The sequence below is a fragment of the Dromaius novaehollandiae genome, chromosome 2, assembly GCF_036370855.1.
Source record: "Dromaius novaehollandiae isolate bDroNov1 chromosome 2, bDroNov1.hap1, whole genome shotgun sequence".
Taxonomy (NCBI): Eukaryota; Metazoa; Chordata; class Aves; order Casuariiformes; family Dromaiidae; genus Dromaius; species Dromaius novaehollandiae.
Window position 1 is genome coordinate 59,554,595 of NC_088099.1, and position 14,068 is coordinate 59,568,662.

Sequence of the window (14,068 nt, forward strand, 5' to 3'; positions counted from 1 at the left end):
CTAATCTGAAATGCTGTTAATGATGCATGTAACGATTCAGATGTGGGCTTTAGATGCAGTACCATAGTGCATTTCATATGCACACTATTCTGTATAATCAAGTTGAATCGTATACTTGCACTGGCCATTTGTTTGGAAGCAGCAAACTTCTTGCAACCCAGCTGAAGCCTCTGCTCCGGCAAAGCTGTGGGTCATCTGAAAACCATAGACAAAGATCCCAAGTCTTCTCCAACCAGACACAACTTGAAAGGAGAAAGGGGGTGGGGGGGAGGAGAGAGATATCTCGAGGGAATTGGGGACATATGGTAGCCTTACTATCACACAAATGCCTGTAAAAAGCAACTATCTTAGAATATAGGATACGGAAGAACAGATGATACCTGTTCTTCCCAAGGGATAAATTCTTAGGGTATTTTTTGACTCACTTTATTATGCCCTTTTTTTTTTTTTTTTTTTTTGAAGTAGCTATTTCTCGTTTCACAGAAGATATCACACTGCAGTGAATAAAAATCTCCCCTTTATGCACATTCCTTCCTTCTACCCAAAGCAAAGATGCATCTTAAAAAGCCCCCAAAACACACGAACAAAAACCCTTATACAATGCCAAATATGTATTTCTAGCAGAAAAACCCTGCATACAACTTTACTTTTTTTAAAGTTTTGAATAGACTCTGATTTGAATCAATGAAAAAACTTCTCAAATGTAGAGCAAAGCGCAATTGCTGGGAAAATTTTAAACATGTTCTCAATTAAACTGATAGGTGTAAAAATGTACCTAAATGTTAAAAGTGTACATTTTTGTTGAACTCTACCCTTCCTCGATCTCTTCTTACTAGTAAATAAATAACAACACACACCTGACCACAGCAGCTGTGCTAAAACAGAGCAGAAAAGAGCAATGCAAGTTAGAATTCAGCCACCATGCCAAACTAACTTTTATGTAGCTTTAAAATCACCTTATAGAAAGATACATTTACTACTATAAAGGTATCATACTGAATAGCAAGTTGTGCCCTACTGGATTTGATACTGCACAAACACAGTGAAAAGGTGCCTATTCCAAAGAGTTTACAAGCTACTTACATGAACCTGTGTTTATTACATGTGTTCTATCCTTATATACAGATGGTGGGATTAGTGATACGCATTCATAATCATGCTTACCTCTCAGGTCTCAAAAAAAGTTAACCAAAATAGAACACACAAGAACGTGAAAAACTAAAAAACCAAAAGCTTTGCCTTGCTGAACTGAAGAGGTAAGCCAGATGCACATGGTGGGTTCAAAGAACAGAGGAAAGGCATGGCTCTCAGCGTATTTCAAAGACCCATCAAGAAATAAAAACACCAGTCCACAGATTCCCCAGCCAAAAATTAAACTCTACTGGATAACCCAAGAAATTGCAACAATTTACCTGAACATATCAGTTAAACCTGAATGGGTTAAAAAGGTAGTAAACTGCTATATAAAAGTTTCAGCTTGGGTGTGGCATACTTCTGTGTTGCCGGCTTACAGAAATGGTACTGCTACTTAGCTGATACAAGGAGCCCCTCAAAAACAGAACACCCAGGCAGAAGTTCACCTTGTTTACATTTAAGTGTTTTGAAAACAAGCACAACGGTTTAATTACAAAACTTGAACCTGTTATTGCACATCAATTGGGTCAGGGTGAACAACAACAGAAACACCTCATCCTGCTTCCAATCATGCAGTACCATGATACCTGGCAAAATAAACTTCTACCATGTGTCAAGTATGGGAGGTAGTAAATGCCAAGCCTATACCCATGTATTGTTAAGCCAATGCAACTTCCTTGTGTAAACAGTTCTTGAGGCCTGTTTTTGAAATGGGTAAGTTACAATGGTTTGTCCTAAAAAAAGGCAGGGGGGAGGAATTGGGCAAGCCTAGGCACATCCGTTATCCCAGCTTAGCTTAAACTTTCCCAGGTCGTAAGCCGTGTTGCCTTCCTCAGGCCAGAAGCGTTCCCGCAGCTGGGCTGTGCCCGCTTTCACACCGCCTTTCAGGGGGCGCGTTACCTGCCCGCCGAGGCGAGGCGAGGCGAGGCGAGGCGAGGCAGGGCGCGCCGCACCCCGCTCCCGCAGGCGGCCGTTAGCCGTTTTGGCGGTTGGCGCCGCCGCGCGGGGAGCGCTGCGCGCGCGGAGGTACCGTACCCGCGGGCAGGAGGCAGTCCAGCGGCGTAAATACGCTCTCCATGGCCCCTCACCGCGCTGCCTGGGACACAAAACAGGAGGGGGGGCACAGAGAGAAGGGCTCGTTAGGCAGGTGCGGAGCGGGCTGCGCGCCACCCCCGGGGATCACAGCGGCCCCCTTCCCCCCCACACCTCCCCGGGGCGCAGGCAGGCAAGCAACATCCTCCCGCTGCATCGCCGCTGTGGATTAGGCTGCGGGAAGCCGCGGCAAGAGCGCCCGCCCTCGCGAAGGCGGCGGGGGGACGGGGAGGCGGCCGCGCTGGGGGAAGAGGGGCGATACCGCTGCCGCGGTACCTGCGGGCCGGGGCGGCGCGGTGCGGTGCGGGCAGGAAGAGCGGGCAGCCGGCGGAATCGATCGCCGCTGCGATCCGTTGCTCGGCGGTGGATTCAGCAGCGGGAAGGCGGGTGGGGGGAGGGGCAGTGGCGCTGCCGCGGCGGTTGGTGACGCGTCGCGGCAGCCCTTGGGGCGCTCGGCGCCTCCTGCGCCGGGCTCAGCCCCGAGGAGGGACGCGCTTGGCCGGCGGCGGCTGCTGGCCCTGTGCGCGGCTGTTGCAGCTTGCTGTGTTGCTCCCCCAGGCACTTCGGGGGCTGGGGCAGCGAGGGTTTCCTACCCCTCCTCCCAGCGATTCTTGGCGTTTAAAAAACGTAAAGCCGGTTATGGCTGCCTGTGGGGGAAATAAAGAGGAGCTACAGCGCGAGGAAGCTCGTGGTGTTGTGTTGTTTGTGAAGGGAAAAGAAGTCGGTGAGAAATTCCGTTTTATTAAACGTTTGCTAGTGCATGGAGGAGTTGGGTAAAGCAAAGAACGATCCAAGTAAAGAAACTGAAATTTGTGAGTCACGGCGTCTGTGCTAGAAGCGTTTGGGGCTGAGATCCTGTAATGAACAGTTCAGTCAAAAGGAAAGTCTTAATAGCTTTTACCTGGCTACAGTAAACCATTGAAACTGAAAAAAACTGCAGCTCGAACTGCAGGTGCAATCCTGTGGCTAGACCCCAGCATCTTGTATGCGCAAATCTGTATACTGCTGTCTTCAAAAACCTTTTGCTGCATAAAAAAATCCATCAGTTTGGAGGCTTACAGCCTGCCTTTTTTTATTACTATTTCACATATTAGACTTTCTTCACCCCTAAGCCTCAGCCCCTAAGCCTGAATAGTGAAAATAAGTCAGCATACGGCATATTTGTACTCAAATGTGCTCTCTAGTTTTCATGCCCTAGCAAAACAGTGTGAAGTTACAGTCACAGTTTAAAGCTCCATTAAAATTATTTTGCATTAATATAGTCACAAAACTTGCTATGTAGATAGTTCCCACCTGTTTATGGACTTTTAACTAGAAAATGAATGATCTTCAGACATAAAATACATAACACTTGTTAAATTTAATTTTGTGCTAGGAACACAAAGGTCAAATTTTGAGGCCCCAAAAATATGACTCTAATATGTTTCCACCTTTTAGAAAAGTGTTCAATTTGCTGTTATCTTGATTTCTACAAGGGACAGTTATCTGTAACAAATACCATTTCTTACGCTATCATGATCATCTTGCACCTCCTCTTTTGACTTCTCAGTGTTTTCCTCAGGTTTCAAGCCCTACCTTGGCTGGCAGCCCTGACTTTCTGGTGAAATACCAGGTTTTGCCAATTTAGGGGAATTATACCGAGCCCTGCAGTAGAGGGCAGCAAAGGAGCATGGCACATGGCTCAGGGCTCACAGTGACAGTTGTTATCTTCAAGTTTGCTGGTTTTTCTTTGCTCTTCCAGGAATTACACTCCAGCAACTGAGAGGGTCCTGTGTGGCCATACTCTTGGAGTCCCTTACCATAGCCAAGAGGTTGCCTTCTCTTTTGCGCCCTAGGCTGAGGCACCTCTGAGGTGGGATAAGATGAGAAGGAGCAGGTGCAGTTTTAGAGATGTTTGGAAAAGGACAGCAGGTTAAACAACTAAGACTTGCAGTCAAATGGGAGGAAAGTGGAACCAACATGTCAGCCCTCTAATCAGTCTGTACTGTTAGGCTGAGATTCACCATCACATCAAATTTTGATGAAATTTAAGTGTTCGGGTAGGGGTGGAACACATTCAGCCTACATGGTGACACAAGTCTTCAATGACTATAGGTGTGTCCTTGAGCATAGCAGATGTCAGCAGTAAGTCTTTGCTTTAGATCTTTCAAATAAACTGTCCTGCCACCTGTAAGAGATTACACTCTCTAAGCAATTTTAGTCTACAAGAAATTCAGAAGCATCGGAAGTACTCATGTCCTCATAGTGGGGGAAGTAAGAGGTTATCTGGAAACATAAGGTAAAGATTAGGGACAGCAGCAGATTCCCACTGCTTACACAGTGTAAACAGAAAATGTTTTGTGTCTCCCTTTTGTAGTATTTCAAAGTTCTCTTCCTTCTCCACTGAGAACTTGAATTTCAAAGGGCAGGGCTTGCATAACTTCTCAGCATCATTCTTTAAACAAGGTAGAAAAAAACAGCACAAGAAAGAAAAAAAACTGCTTTCCCTGCCAAGAAGCCAACTGTGTGGGGACTGCCATGCAGTGGTATCAGGAGAGCAGGATAAAAGGTAAGTCCTATGCTGCTGCCTTCAAATCCATGTGATGGCCCGTGCTTTCCTCCTCTTACTTAACTGTCTCCTCATTCACTTTGTGTGTGTTTATTTCTCCCTCCCCACCCTTCAGTTTTGCTGAGCATTTTTCTACCCTTGGGTAAAGTGGTTAAGCCTTCTCCAGTATAGCTTATCTTTTTTTAGTAACCATATCAGTCTTCCTGTAAATGATTTTGTATTTATTCTCAGGGGCCAACATCTGATACAAGTGGCTGCTGATAAGCAGCAGTAGCCTCTTATACATGAGAAGAGCCGCTCTTGCTCAGACCAAAGGCCCATTTCAGGCAGTTCCCCGTTTCTGACAACATCCAGTTACAAGCCCTTCCCTCTCCTGTTATTCTCCTTTGTTTCTTTTCAGCAGTTTTTTGGTGACATCTCTCCTGTCTCTTCATACCTGATGACATTATTTTTCTGCCTCTATCAGGCCTAGGCGTCCCAGGCAATTGTTTGTCAGCCGCTGCTTCAAAAGAGTAATTGTATCTCTCTCTGCTAATCGTAGTAATGCTTGATTCATCACAACAATAGTATTACAGAGAAAAATCAGTCTTGATTTTGACTGAGCAGGCTGACACTGGGATCCTTTAAATCCTTTCAGCATGTGCAAGCATCTGCAAGGTAATGCAAACTGTCTGCCTACTCTGCTACTAAGCAAAGGGCAAGCATGTCAGATGCTCTTTCCTCTCCTTGATACTCTGGCTTTCTTTCAATGCCCCTTCTTTCAGGTATGAACCTTTCATCCACAATATAAAGCTCTTTAAGAGTCAGCTCCACAGTAATAGCTTCAGTCAATGCTGAAATGCACTGATCTCTAAGGCAGGACCTGACAACTATTTAAGGCTATTTAGCAGAGCCTAACAATACTGTACAGCAGAAGTTTCAAATAGACAAAATGGGTAGCTGTACCCAGCCTGGCATGCTCCCTTACGGATAGTCCCTTAAGGACAACAAGCAGTCAGGAGCTGATTTACTTTTCAGAAAAACAAGCACTTTCACCTACCTTCTGCACCTTATCTCTGTGCTAGGACATCAGTTTAATTTGCCAGTGAAGGACTACCATTTAATTAACCAGCTACAGTTTTTCCTGTAGCGCATAGGAAATTCCCCAGTAAATATTAACCCTGTTTTCCTAGCTAGCATGTAAGATTCAGCAATATGTCTTTCCTTTTTTCTAGCTGGATCTTGAAGCAAGAAAATAAAAGCTCACTCTCTCTCCCTCTTTCTTTTTTCTGTACTTGTATACAGCTGCATTACTGTGCAAAGTTTGCAGGAGAACATGCAGGGAGGCTGTTCTGCAAGGCTATTCAGAAAATATGTCCCAGGAGCACACATCTCATGCTTTGATTACTGCTGTCTCCTCTGATTAGTTAAAAGGAAGGCAGGTGACCTCAACCCTAAGTGAGAAAATAAACAGGCAAGCAAACATTTGCTAGACAAAGTTCCTGAGTGACAGATTAGGCTGTTTAGTTTCTGAATGATTGGCAGGAAAGGTTGAGGGTGTGTTCAGACCTTATAAACCTTCTGTGGTAACTAGCCAGCCAGTCAGGTCTCTCACCTGAAATATTTTTTCTTAATTTTGTACAGCCTTAATGAGTGATCCATGTCTGCAGAAACTGCAGTTAACATACCTACATACATACACACATATGTATGTATATATAGATGCATATTATGTTGTTCTTAACAGATTCTAGATAGCTACATCTTTAGTAAAACTGGTCAGAGAAGCAGTGTGTTGGGCCACTTCCCTACCGCACAGTTATGACATGGCTAGCACGCCCTTCGACATGACTGGTACTGATCAGACAGGAAGAGTTGAAGGGTGATTAAGAAGGCAGCAGCTTTTATTTACTCAGAGCATCTCTTGCGACTTAGCAAGGAAAGAGAGAATTCAACATGAACTGAAGTGGGATTTAAATGAGATTTATATAACAGGGCTAAAGCCTGCAAGGTTTGCTGTGCTTCTTTAGAACGATCAGTCTCTGCATATCCAGTACAGATACATGGCCCAGGCTAACTTAGGGTAGCATGAGTTGCTTTCAGATATCCTTTCTTTCAGGTAGCCCAAGCTAGCAGAGACTGAAAGGTCTACAGGTATTTAAAGACTTTGACCAACAAAATGATAGGCCCTGTCTCTAGCATTAACAACATAATGCCTCTCCCCAGCCAAAGTCAAATTAATCTGATAACACCAGACATGATCATTTAATGCTTGCACTTTTTGCCCCCTCCCTTCTGCTGTCCTTCATCAGAATAGGGAGTATATCTCTAGGGTTTATCAGGAAGTACATGGGGTACTATTCAAAAACTATTGCAGATTTGAGTAATGGACAACTCATATTAGCAGCCTTTTGGTCTGGAAGCATAAGGAAACAAAACTACCAAAGTAGCTCAAGAGGTCCTTCTTGGTGATGTCTGAAACCAGCTGATTTTATAGTAGGGGGCGTTCCTCCCGCTGTTCCAATTCTATTGCTAAACCAGAAAAGCCTGTACAAGGGTGACAATCAGAATTCATGCAATCTGTAAATACTAAGAATATATTCTCCTTCTCTCCACAGCTTAACTTTATATTAAAATGATTCCAGAGTTAAAACCAGCAGGCTGGGAAGGTTCATTCCAGTACCAATTCCGGTATTTATGCAGAATAATAAGGTGAGGAGTGCTTAGCTAACTCAGCTATCTGATTGTCTGAACATCCCTAAGTGCTTTATAATTCAAAAAATGCAGGCATCAGTGGATAAATGGGATGCTTCATTATAGACGTTATATCCTTGCAGTTCTCCTGTGCCAACAATTTAAGTCCCCGCAACCCCCTTAACACTCAAGCACCAATCTGAAAGGTACAATCATTCTGGAAAAATAGACCTGCAAATAGACACTGGCACACACAGCCAGACAGAATCTAACATGGACACTTTTCAAGTCCAGCTCCCGGAATATTGCTAGAGCCAACTTCAAATTTGTTCTAAGACCTTAAGAGATTAAAATGCAGTAAAGAAATATTAGGAGCAATCCATTTCTGCAGCGATGCAGAGCAGGCTAGAGATAAAGCTTCTGGATTATTTTAGGTCACAAGAAAATAGTGGTATGATAATTCTGTGACTCACCAGGTAAGACACTGAGTACAGAGGACCTGACTTTTAATCCATGCTCTACCTCTGACATATGTTTAAACAGAACAAAACTACATGTGTCCAAATCCTCAAATACATACAGTGACTTAGGAACTAAGATACCTTTGAGAGATCTGTTTTCTGGCATACTATGCCTTTGTTTCCTCATCTGTATAATGGCATCAATAAAGTATTCCCATACTTTAAAATCAACCTGAGATCAACAGCCAAATACAAATTAAAATAAATCTGTATTACTAATGAATAGACAGATGGTATTTATTAAGCCATTCTATAAAAATTGAGCAGAAGATTTATTAAGATCCATAATAGTCTGTCATAAAGATAGGTCAAGGGTGAACTTTTGAAAGAAGATGGTATTTTGAAGTGACAACTTTTAAAAATAAGGCATTTTCAGCAAATCAGCTGCTATTGAGTCATTGTGGAAAACAGTAAACAGGGATTGTGCAGTCTAATAGACATGACTATATTCTTGACCTCTGGGAGTCAGGAGACTGCACAGTCAATTTGCTGAGCTCCTAGAAAAGCTGTTCAACCAGCCTGGTTAGGAGTTTCTGAGAGGCCTTTACTGTGGTCTCCTGGCAACACAACAAGAATTAAAAAATAAGAATAATCCAGAGATGCTGCACTCTATTCTGCTGGGAGGGAAAGTGTTATTTTCTTTGCCTGGCATATACGGGAACTCTTGTTCGAAACTAATTGTCTCCTCAGTGTAGGAGAGCCCATGCAGAGAATCATTCTGTGTTTTCCTCTTAGGACCACTTCTCTACCATAGTCTAATTTCTCATGGAAGTGCATTCCATAGCACTAAAAAAGGCATGTTTTTAGTTCTTGATGGCTGTACCCTAAGTCTTGGTAACTGCACTACCCCTGACAAGCACAGCTCTCTCACAGTAGGTAACAGATGAGGAGGCAGCATCTGGGAAATCAGTATCATGCATTTTGACTGGACGTGAGAAGAAATAGGATAGCATGGCATGCTGAGGTGTGATGCATCCCTTCCTGCCTCTCTGGCCCTATGCATGCGCCACTGCATTCAGAGCAAGAGAAAACAAGTTGCAAGAGTTTCACACGGCAGTCTATTAGGTTATTTTCCCTCTCTCAGGGGAAAGGCAGTCTCCTAAAACTGCATAGGACAGCTTTTGCCTAGTCATTGGAGCATGCAGGGAGGACAACATGAACCTAGGGCTAAGGCAATCAGAAGGTGGATAATGTCATTTCCTGATAAGGACAGGCCAGCTCCTGCTTGCAAAAACGTAAGTGTCACTTCTATCCTGGCTGGGCTAAGTTTCGCCAAGGTGTACCCCAGCCCATATGCCATTCTCTGTGGCAATGACCTGCCAAGAGGACAAGCAGTGGGGCCATTGATTGCTGGCATTTATAGCCATATCAAACTCTCCAAGGCACCGCGCTTTAATTTATCAAAGTAAGGGAAGGAATGTTGAGTCCTGCAAGGAGCTAAATCCCGCAGGGATAGTGTTGTGAAGGGAAGCCACTCTGTGGGATCCCTGGGATGGAACTGATGAGAGGCACCCAGCTGCTTCAGTGTCTTTGTCAGGTTCCATCAAAGTGGCAGCAACACTGTGATGAGCAGTTTAAAAGGCAGTTGAGAGATTCAGCAATACAGAAAAGATGATGGCTGCTATTCCATCCTGTTAGTCTGAACAAAGCTGTCTGAGCCTGCCCTCAGCTCCAATGCTAAATCTATTATAACTTGGTTGCTAATTCTGTATTTGGGTCCCAGGTGGAGAGAAAAGAACATCCTGCTGGGAGAGCGCAACCCTCAGATACATCTAGTGGAGTTACTACGTGAGGAAAACAAGCTTCTCTCACTTGCACAACCTTTTTAAGCTAGTGCATGCAAGGACACTCACTAGCTGGAGTGGGATGCCTGCTGTTAATGCTTCTCTAACTGAGAGAAGGAAAAATTCCTGAGAGACACTGTGCAACAATGAAACCCCAACAGTGAAGAGCATCCTGCAGGACACAGTACTTCCTTTCTTCACATGCACTACATGCTACCACCTGTATTAGGATCTACAGCTACAGGACCTACGTAAAAATATGCACATAGATAAATATATTGCATCTTCTTTCAGTTTAGTTGCTTAAGTTAGCTGCAGGCTGACATACGATAGAGTTCACATTTAAATCTTCAGAGTAAAACACTTTGAAAGCAAACCTATTAAGGTTAATAGAATGAACTTACAATGCCCATGGTTAGAAAGGAGGGGGGAGTGAGACACTCAGTAAATTGTACATCAAATAGCCTGTCACCTCTAGGCCTGCAACTCAAGGCCTGCTAGTGGATCATTCTATTATCTTTAATGGGCTTAATTTTAAAGTGGTATGCTCATCAAATTTAAAATATCAGTGTCAGTTTTGTTATCTGTGATCCTGCATCTACCTTAAATGTGTTAATGACGAAAGTGTGCAGTCTGAAAAAGTGCAAAGGCATCATACATACAACATTAGCTTAAAAATAAAAGCCTTTGTCTAAAGTTTTAAACAAAAGGTATCTCTGTTCATTAAGCGACTCCATACACAATACACATACAGTATGTACAAATGTCAAAAAAGTAACTTCTAGAAAATGTGTTCAGTAGTGAATAAATTCACCAAGTTAGGTGTCTGTGTTTTTTACCTATTTGATGAGAAAACAGCCATTTACTTAAGGTCATTTTTTCAAAGTGCTTAAAAATGCAGATTAGTGTCCTATGAGATTTTTGCTACAGTTGACTTATGTTCATCCTTGGCACCTCATCACCTTAAAAAATCTGGCTCCTATGTTGTAAGACAGACTACCACATCCAGCTGGGTTACCCATAAACTTGATGAAACATCCAACAGTGTTAGGCTCTTGCAGAGCCTCTCTGCTTTTCCCTCCTCCCCTTTTGGAAATTGTGATCAGTTTTTGCTCAGTGCCACTTCTGAAGATCAGATGTTTAATCCTTCGGTCATCGCTGAAGTTTACCACGTGGCTTCAGCCAGAGTTACTCCTTCCCCAACGCTGCCAAGTCGTGCCTAGGCTTCTAGTGCAGGAACATTTTAAGTTTATCAAGGACATTTCTAAGGGGTTTCTCACCATGATATATAAATATCAATGAAGAAAATGTTTCATGTATATGACTAGGAGCATACTGAGATCCAGTATTGCTCAGCCTAGTCATGGGGTGTAATCACAAAAGAAACATTATTCACATTCCAAGGTTGTACCTACTAACCATAAAGGCCAGATAGGAGGTGGACAGCCCAGCTAGAAAATGGAAGAGATGGATCAAGTTACTAGCACTAAGCTCAAGAGAGTTCTCTCACTCAGTATAGCAGAAATTACAAGTGGGACAGAAGCCAGAAGGGGAATCTGAGCCTAATAGCAAGTTTTGACAGCCTAGGAATGGCAGAAGTACCAAAAGATAATTTAATTCTGGTGAAGTTAGTTGTGGGTTATGTTAGGACATGTTCATTTGTAAACCAAAGTTTATCACATCCAAAGGGCTCTTTGTGGAAACATGACGTACTTCTGCCTGGCTTATACTGGCTCATTTTTTACCTATGAAATCTATTCTTTAGAGTGGGATAAATTCACAGAGATAACCATGGCTTTTAAATCAGTGTGTGTCAACACACCAAATTGTACTAGTTTAATTAAAATTGGGCCGTGCTATGTGATAGCTTTTATTTAAACTAGTGCAACTTTATATTTAGGCAATTCCTTTATCCCAATGATCAAAAGTATTTAAGCCTTAAAGTGCTTAGAACTAAACATTTACTTGAACACCACTACAGATTAGGACTTCTTACTTCATGTGTTTCCTTTATTCTCGTTTTCTCTAGTCTCAGTATTTGTTCACTCATTCCTTTTCGTCCTTGCTAGTCCCTAAGTTTTTCTTCCCTTCTGTTGAGTTCTAACCTTGTTTTCCTATGGGCCCTTCTACCTGAAATAACAGAGCGGAGTGACTTTACCCAAAGCTGATTAATATTATTTTCTGCCTTGACAAGAAGTGGAGAAGGGAATACTCTTGCAAATACCACCTACTTAGGATGCTAAGCCAAAGAAATCTGTGTTATACTTGGGACTATGCGCACAAGTGGAGTAACCCAGGAAAAACTAAATGTCCTTGGGGGAGAGGGAAATTGCAGCCTCTTGATGAAGCTTTTTCCTAAAGAGTTCTAACCCGGGATATGACTCCTTTCCCAACTCTGTAATTTTAATATAGACTGTAGTTTTAAAGGCTACAGTTCATTCCTTTCTGTTCCATTGCACCCTGTTTCCCTCGTGTAGTTATACCCAGACTTTTGCCCCAAGATTGTTGTTTTAGGCCGTCTATCACTGCAGCTGTGACCTTAATGCTGCTTTAAAGAGTAAGTTGAGGGGCTGTTAATACATTCTCAAAATGTTGCAGGCTGTGAATTATGTTTTCCTTTGTGCCAGCTGCATCATTAGAGAAACTGATTTCATAATGTAGTAGATTTGCATGCCCCAAGTAGAGAAATTGGTTATGCAGGAATATTTTAAAAGGTAATTCTCAGGAACAAGAGAAGGCTTTTAGGCCATGTTCAATTGGATGTGAATTTTACTTGAACAGTCATGCTCTGAGATTTAAGACCAAAACAAACAAAAAATCTCAGTTCTGTAGAAATTAGAGAGTAAAGATCCAAAATTGGGTGATTTAGTCCATTCACACTATGAAAATATGTTTTACCACTCAGACAATAATATAACATACTTACTTTGACCAATAAGGCAATAAGTATGGCAGATGTGAGAAAGAGGTTAATATCATGAGTGCAATAAGTAACACATTCACTACCGAAAGGCAGACAACACACTGTAATAGGTCATTACATTCTTTAGTGCCTATGATAATTTAAAAGCATCCTGTATATTGGTATACGAGGTTGCTATCAAAGGAGGCTTGATGACTCAATTTCCATTGACTCAATAGCAACTCAGATGAACTGAATGGTATAAAAACAGTTCAGAAAGTCTCTGTCATTATTCAAAAACTAACCTCATCTGTAGAATACCTGAACAAAAAACAAACTCAATACTCTTTCTTGGTAGGCTAAAATAACCTTTTAGTCTGGTTTGCAAAGGAAAAGAAGCTTTTCAAGATGACATGAAGGAAATCATGAGGATCTTTATATATTAAATCATATGGAAAGGTAAGAGAGAAAGAGGATTTGAGTATCCCTAGTAATTTTTGGATGTACAGGCCAGTTTCCACCATCTTTGACAGGGAAGCAGGTAAGTTTCCATCAGTTTCATAAGAAGAGCCATGTTAAGGAAAGAAATTCTAGGTTTGTGTGTTATGAGACACTGGAGAATCCCCTGGGAGAGCTCATGTTGTCATCTTGGAGAAAAGATTAAGAATTTACAATCAGTCTCAACACACACGTTGCCTGTACATAAGGATTTTAGCACTTTGCTGAAGTTAGCAAGAATTGAATTGGAGTTTGAAAGACAGAGGACTAGTAAATTAAAGCTTTGAAGAAGAATATAGGGAAACAGGGAAAGGCCAATTTATCCTTGACATGGATAATGTCTGGCTTTTGCTAATTGGAGAGCAAGACACTAAGCTTTGTGGTGTGTCAGCTCATTAGGATCAGAATGTGTTTTAACTAAGTAGAAGGAAATAGAATTACTGTGGCACTTAGAGCAGACAAGATGTGTTGCAAGACTAGTCTTTCTGCTACAGTATATTTGATACATTTGTACAGTCTGACAAGGAATTTACTGTTTTGGTACCATAAATGCAAATACAGTTACATTAATTCAACAGAACATGGTACTCCAGATTTTCCTTTGGGTTGTTTTGTTAAATTCAAAGACTTGTTACAGGCAAAGGTAACACACAATATATTGAGCTAAGAATTCATTGTTAGTCCAGTTGCTGGTTTAACAGCTTAATAGTCCAAATGACGTCATTAACACTGAAAAGCCTCATTAATAATATGGTTAATTTTTTAATACTGCCTAATACCAATCTTTTTTCTGGTGTTATGTTCACCCTTTAGATGTACTTCTGAGTCCTAATGTTGAAAATTTCAGCCTTCCTCCAGCAACATGGGAATGGGGGAGGAGAGGAGGGGATTATGACAAGTCATTAGCATCCTGAGG

General features: G+C 42.2%; 1 protein-coding gene and 1 long non-coding RNA gene across 12 annotated transcripts in view; one reads left to right on the forward strand and one right to left on the reverse strand.

Moving 5' to 3' along the window:
* TPK1 (thiamin pyrophosphokinase 1) overlaps window positions 1–2,641 on the reverse strand; it is a 311,398-nt gene extending 308,757 nt beyond the window's left edge. For 6 of the 11 annotated variants that reach the window (XM_064506634.1, XM_064506631.1, XM_026121435.2 and 3 more), the window contains exons 1-2: window positions 2,503–2,640; window positions 2,170–2,230 (exon numbers count right to left, since the gene is read on the reverse strand). In XM_064506634.1, coding sequence (XP_064362704.1) covers window positions 2,170–2,212 — 43 coding nt within the window. In that variant the 5' untranslated portion in view covers window positions 2,213–2,230; window positions 2,503–2,640. Of the gene's footprint in view, window positions 1–2,169; window positions 2,231–2,340; window positions 2,463–2,502 lie in introns of those variants that run through there. The other 5 variants (XR_010387697.1, XM_026121431.2, XM_064506630.1 and 2 more) reach the window with 4 other exon arrangements.
* On the forward strand, window positions 2,624–10,530 carry LOC112996104 (uncharacterized). The gene is made up of 4 exons (XR_003262349.2): window positions 2,624–2,950; window positions 4,583–4,774; window positions 7,372–7,465; window positions 9,692–10,530. It is a non-coding gene; the product is annotated as an uncharacterized LOC112996104 (long non-coding RNA).
* Window positions 10,531–14,068: the final 3,538 nt, after the last annotated feature.